The 6,827-nt window shown below is 39.4% G+C and overlaps 1 protein-coding gene across 3 annotated transcripts in view; it reads left to right on the top strand.

Annotated features, from left to right (window-relative positions):
* Positions 1-2,550: 2,550 nt before the first annotated feature.
* The window catches only part of trpv1 (transient receptor potential cation channel, subfamily V, member 1), a 27,620-nt gene continuing 23,343 nt past the window's right edge, over positions 2,551-6,827 (top strand). For all 3 annotated transcript variants that reach the window (XM_007545805.2, XM_016668246.1, XM_007545802.2), the window contains exons 1-4: positions 2,551-2,783; positions 2,949-3,103; positions 3,185-3,337; positions 3,486-3,623. In XM_007545805.2, the coding sequence (XP_007545867.2) occupies positions 2,557-2,783; positions 2,949-3,103; positions 3,185-3,337; positions 3,486-3,623 (673 nt within the window). In that variant the 5' untranslated portion in view covers positions 2,551-2,556. The remainder of the gene's footprint in view (positions 2,784-2,948; positions 3,104-3,184; positions 3,338-3,485; positions 3,624-6,827) is intronic.

Genomic DNA, 6,827 nt, shown 5'->3' with positions numbered 1-6,827 from the left:
TTTGTGAATGTGTTCAATGATGTCTGCATAAATACGGACTGTGGGACAACCACATCACTGGTGTTGTTGGACCTCGGCAATGCTGCTGACCGTGATACATTATTGAGGCCAGAGAGCTGAGTTAGGACACTACTACAGTATTTGACTGGTTTGAGTCTTACTAAAGAATGGATCTCTTAGCATCAATTGGGAATTTCTTAACAGAGGGACAGAAATCAAGTGTGGGGTACCCCAAGGATACACAGCTTTACATCACAACATCACCAGGTGACTCTGAACCCATTAAACATGTGCATAGAACAAATCAATGTGTGGATGTGTATTAACTATATCCAGCTGAACAGAAACACAACTGAAGTTAATGTCTTTGGACCTAAAGAGGAATGATCAAGAGTTGGCATGCAGCTTCAGTTATTGCAGGTAAAAACTGGCGATCTGGCCTGAAATCTGGGTGGACTCAGACCTGAACCTTCAGGATCACATAAAGACGGTTACAAAATCAGCCTTCTATCACCTGAAGAACGTTTCCAGGATCAGAGGACTAATTTTCCAGCAGGATCTATAGAAACTGATCCATGCGCTTATCTTTAGTTGCATTGATTACTGCAACATTTTCTTTACAGACCTGACTAAAGCAATCAGACGGCTGCAGCAGATCCAACAAACTGTATTTCTTAAAGAAGCTTAGATTCTTCTATGTTTGCAGCAAGATGATGCAGATCTTCTCTAAGTCATTTGTGGAGAGTGTAGTATAGACTGTCATCATCTGTTGGCGTAGAAACTTAAAAAGATGAAGACGGTTAGGTCTGTTCTGGGGTGATTTTGTTTTTTTATAAAATAAAGAACATAATGAACAACCTGAGCATCCTGTGACTGAAATATAATCTCTGTGTCTTCAGAAAGCGGTTTCTTCAGAGCCGGTGAAATAAAGACTTCTTGGCACTTCCTTCCTGCCCACAGCAGCAACCACTGATAGGTTGCAGCTGTGTCGGAAGAAACTTAAAGATAGTTGCATCTAATTTTCCTTTGAGAGCAATAAAACACCTTTGAATTGAATTGAGTGAACCGAAACATCGGGTTAGGTCAACACAGATCTGGTTCAACAGACACAAAATCAACCATCACACCTAAAATCCTGTAGAAAACCAGCATAAGAGAAGAAACCGAACTCTGGACCATCTGGACAGATTATGCAAAGAGCAATGGCCAAAAATGCCATCACTCTATGTGTTGTTTGAAACATAAAAGAAGAAAAAGTATTGTTATACTGGTAAACTACCTGATGATAAAATTAGACAATCGGCTACCATCAACTTAAACTATTAAGTTTATCAAAGAGCCTCTCTTTGAGTCTGACTGCAGTGTCTTTAAAGCGTGAGGTTCAGGAGTCAATATCTTCTAAGTGCTTCCCCGAAAGGAGATAAGGGAAAAGATTATCTGTGCATTCACTTTTTGATCATGATAGTTGCAGCACACCCTGCGACAGACTAGTGACCTGTCCAGGGTGACCCCGCCTCTCGCCCGGAACGTTAGCTGGAGAGGCACCAGCAACCCTCCCGACCCCACTAAGGGACAAGGGTGTAAAGAAAATGAATGAATGAATGAATGAATGGATGGATGGATGGATGGATGGATGGATGGATGGATGGATAGTTGCAGCACAAGATGAAGATGTCATTTAGCTAAAGTAGTGGCTGACAAATAATTCAACAGCTTTCTAGTTCTAATGCATAACTTGCAATAATGACCTGTGGTGTTCCTCAACCAATCCAGGATCCATGCTGTGAAGTTTAAAGCATAAATGACTGAGGAGAGATTTTGTGGATTTAATTTCCAAGCACCTCCGAAATTAGGACGTTGCCGGGAGCCGCGTGGCTCAGTGGTAGAGCGTGTTCACTATACATAACGTAGAGGTTGTGTTCCTCGACAAAGCTGTGTTGGGTTTGATTCCTGACCTCCAGTCATTTCTTGAATTTGAGTCCAACTTTCTGCATAGTAATGAACCCTCTTTCATAGCATGATTCTTTCCAGATACTGTAAGATTGGATTAGGTTAAGATAACAAGATATTTAAATGGATTTAAAGTTTCAGTTGAAAATTTGTTTATGAAATCAGGTTGCATTTTTAGCTTTTAAAAATCCTTAGTAACCTCTTTGAGTTTAATCACATTCAGTCAAGTTATTGATGTCTGATTGTCATGACACTAAAATTATATGGGTCTAACTGCAGCCTAATTAATATTTGTAGTGAGTAATATCATTGGTGTCTACTCTGTGAAGCGAAGGACTGAGACAGCAGCCTTGTGGAACCCCAATCTACAACCAGCTGAGTTAACCTGGATTTGTTCTGTCTCAAAACTACAACCAACTGGTAATTGAACTACGCAGGCTAAGAGTGGTTAGCTTTCTAACCAGAACTAATTCAAGTATATTGCTAAAACACAACAGTAATCAAGAAAATACATCATGGCATGCACATAATACTCAGGAGGCATTTACACAAAAATGATTGTACGATTGCTCCCTCTGAGACCCACTGAATGTGAAAACACCTGTCATGTTTCATTCCAGATTACCAGAGTTTTATGTAAAGATGAGGAAATCAAAGATTTCTGATTTCCATCTGGAGGCGGATGACAGAACGGAGGAGGAGAAACGGAAGCAAAAAGCACCAAAGAAGGATGGTTTGGCTTCTGCTTTAGGTTTGAGCAAAGAGGCCCCTAAAGCCCCCATGGACACCGACTACCAGGAGGAAATGGAGCCGGTCAAGCTCAATTTTGACAAGTGAGTCTCAGCACACAGACATAAACTGATTCTGCCTTAATTTGCCATTACATTACAGCAGGGGAACTGTGAGCTGTCAAGCCACTTATTACTGATTATAATAGACTAACAAACTGCTTGATCTGCAGTAAAAACCCTGAGATATGCAACAACTTTTGCTTCCAGAGGGATTCGAGGTGAGGCATCACGGCCAAAGAGAGACAGCTCCACTTTTACCATTGAGCGTCTGTTTGAAGCAGTGGCCAGCAGGGACGTCAACAAACTGGACGGCCTATACCAGTACTTGCATCAGAACATGAAGAAACTCTCTGACTCTCTGTGTAAGTGTGTACATGACCCAGATGGTGTCCCAAACAGCAGATCTGTGTTCTGACTCCCCCAACATGCGGTCACATCCACAGATCAGTCGTACGGTAAAACCGCCCTGATGAAAGCTCTGCTGCACCTCAAAGATGGCAAGAACGAAACCATAGAGGAGCTGGTCAAAGTTTCAGAGAGGATCGGCGACATAAAAGAGTTTGTGAACGCCGCCTTCACCGACAGCTACTATAAAGGTAAACTTTCTTATGAATAAAAGCTTAAACTTGTCAGTCTGCTCTCTTTCTCCATGTTCCACCATTTTAAAGTACCAATTAATAGTGTCCTTTTTGGTTTTTAACAACAAAAAAATATAAAAAATATGTTTTGCTATGTTTATTATAGGTCAGACTGCTCTACACATAGCCATTGAGAGGAGGAGTATGTTCTACGTAAAGCTGCTGGTCAGCAAAGGTGCAGATGTTCATGCCAAAGCCTGTGGGAAGTTTTTTCAGCCCCATAATGGTCCCAACTTCTACTTTGGTAAGTTTGTAGGGAAGAGGTTTGGTTTGGACCTAAAAAAAAAAAAAAAAAATAAAAGCAATTTGGCCAATTGCAGTTTCTCTGTTAGAAATACAACGTAAGAAAATGCAGGAAGACTATTCCAAATTGTGTTTTGGGAGTAGGTGGCCATTATTGAGTTGTCACACTATGCAAAAGAGTCACAGTAAAACAAGGTTTTGCTAATAACTGAACCAAACTATCATAGAGTTGTTGAGTCATCAAAAATAAACAAAACACAATTGTTTATTAAGAATATCTATGAAATGTGGAAAGACATGGAGTTTTATTTTTACTTGAGTTAAAATTCCCTACCAAGTCAATTCCATTATTAGAAATGTTCCTAGGAATCAGATTTTAAACTTCTCAGCAATCGACGTTAGAGACACCTACTGGCTAAAGGAGAGGATAGGTAAGCTTAAATAGGCATGACCTGCGTCAGGTAATGCAGTCATTTAAGGATTAAGTTAATATAAAGCTTTCAGCATGGGACTTAGGAGTTATTAGTCAAAATGCATTACCCTTTAGCCTAGCCGATTGCCTTCCTGTGTAATTCCGCTTGAAAAGAAAAATATTGCTTCCAGCGCAGTTTGGGCTTTCTCCCCTTGACTCGGATCGTCTCCAGTAGATTTTTTACCGGGCCAATCAGCGAACAGGAAGAGAAGTTGTGAACGATGACGTCAGTTTTCTGCGCCGTTTTAGAATTGTAGTCTGCTTGAAGATTTAGGAATGGCAGCAAAGTAAGAAGACGAATGCATTCGGCTGCCACGGACACTGGGCTGGTTTTTACCGGGCTAATTACTCTCTATATAGCGCCACCTAATGCTGGGTTATGGTACTTTTTAACACCTGAGGCGCAGTGGCGGAGCTAGACTTTTAAAGTTGCGGGGGCCAGGGGGGTGCAGGACTACCTCTGGGGAGGCCAAATTTAAAATGTGTGTGCGCACATCTATATATCTATAGATATATAGACATTTCTAACATGATTACCACCCAGAAGGAGAGCGATGCTCAGAAGGAGCGTGGCAGATGTTGAAAACCACCCATGGGGTAATCAGAAGTAGAGCTACAACAGATAGATTCTGACTTGTACTGAAGTGATTAACAATAAAAATAAAAACAAAACTCCATCACCTATCATTCCTTTCATCTCACTTTTTCTTTATTAATTTTTTTAATAGCCATTATTTATTAGGAAAAACCAAAGTAGAAAGACTGAAGCCGTACCTGGAGTGCTGGTAACTTAAAACCTGTTCACCTCTTTTATGATGAAGTTTATAGTGAAAAATGAACAACCCTGTGGAGTGGAATAGGCCTTTCCCTGAAGAAAACACTGTCAGCATACAGAACCTCCACATTTTGTTTTTAAATTTGTTTAAAAACAAAGCAATTTGTTTTGTTGTTAAAAATTGAAAACATTTTTAAATATTACTTTGAAAGGCAATATTTTAGCTGTGCTTCCTTTCTACCAAACCTGTTTACTAATTCAAATGTCTGCATAATTTTTTTTTTTGCAATTGATTCTTTTCACTCTTTCCCCTGAGTGTGGTTTAAAAGGTTTTATGTGGTTAATTTCGGTCAGTCCTCTGAATACTGCACTCATGCTTTTTTCTCTTTTGTTGTGTATTTCTGTATGCAACTGTGTGTATTTGTGTCTTCTCTCCTTCGAGAGAAGACATGTATATAGATTTCAGTTTAGCCATTTATTTTTGATGGATGAGCCTTTATGATTGATAATATATAACTGTACATTGAACATATATATTTTTATAAACTTAAAGATGCTTTGGATTTTACTGAGTTGTAACCTGGGGATTTCCTCAGCTATGCACCACGTCTCTGAGGAGAGACATGGAGGAAATTAGGGATTGAAAACTGCACGCACCTCCTCCTTCATTTAGCAATCAGTAGTCCTATAAATTTGAACTTCTATGCAATGACGGGGCAGCTGACTCCTTTCGCAGACTCCTTCCATATAATAAATATATATTTAGTCATGGAGCCCTCCAGGGGACATGGGGAATTTTTTTTTTTTTTTTTTTTTGCGTTCCCTCAATAATGTACTGATCAGTTCTTGCGGCATAATTGATACTGTAAGCCTTTCTTACGGTGGCCGCCGTACTTTCTGCTTTAATACAAGCTTATAAGGTTTTTCCATGAATGTTAATATCTCGTTGTGAAATATCAGACGTTTTATATCTTTTTTCTTTAGTGTAGAAAGGCACAACAAACCTATGATATAAACAGAAACAGTTAGTAGGAAAGAAATAAAAATACATCCAAACTATTTGGACTATTTCTGAGTTATTATCGCGGGGTAAACAGTCATCTGATTGTGTCTCTACTGTGTTCGTAGTCTGAATGGTTTAAAGGGCTGCTTTCAGTGCCGTTCCATCTTAGCCTTAAGAGACATAAACATGCAGTAAATAAATCGATTTTCAATCAGTCTTTTGCACCAAAGCGTTAATAATAATTGCGAGGGAACGCAAAAGAACAGAAAATCCCCATGTCCCCTGGAGGGCTCCGTAATGTAGAAACTAATTTTGATATGGGTAAAAATAAAAAAAATATTGCTCTTGGCTTCCCCCTGGTGGACACTGTTGGTAATGTTACCCTGTGATTTGAGCTGCCGTTAAAAGCGTATTCAAAAGCAAGCAAACCAGTGTCGCAAAAGAGAACTTATTCTTCAGGGAGAGAGAAAAAGACAAGAAAATTAGCTAAGAGAAAATTAGCTTGATAGCAACCTAGAAAGGTGCCGTTCAAAAGCTAAACATTTATGCTAGTGTCGTTGTATTTGTGTGAAACTGGGTTTGAGTTGATTCTCGAGGATGGCCCTGTATATTTCTGAGTTTTTGGGGGTTTTTTGGCTTCAGAATGTTTGATAACAAAAATTAAAACTTCTCAATGTTTGACATTGTCTAGAAAAATGTTTTTACTTCAGGCTACAATAGAATGTTCAGTTCCAATGGCATCAATGGTATCAGCATTGATGTCATCACTCTATGACATCACAAGGGAATCTCTCTCTTGAATGTAGCTCACAGACAGCGTTTTCTCAGACCTGTTCCACAGTTCTATTGCGGCAGATCACTCTTCAGAGCACGTTCGAAGTTTATCAGAAAGAGCAAGATATCGATTTCAGATATTTACCGAATTTAAACATGAAGCAACAACTGATTGGATGTG

The sequence above is a fragment of the Poecilia formosa genome, unplaced genomic scaffold, assembly GCF_000485575.1.
Source record: "Poecilia formosa unplaced genomic scaffold, Poecilia_formosa-5.1.2 Scaffold14, whole genome shotgun sequence".
NCBI lineage: Eukaryota > Metazoa > Chordata > Actinopteri > Cyprinodontiformes > Poeciliidae > Poecilia > Poecilia formosa.
Note: the sequence above shows the minus strand (reverse complement) of the source record. Positions and strands in the feature narration are given on the sequence as shown.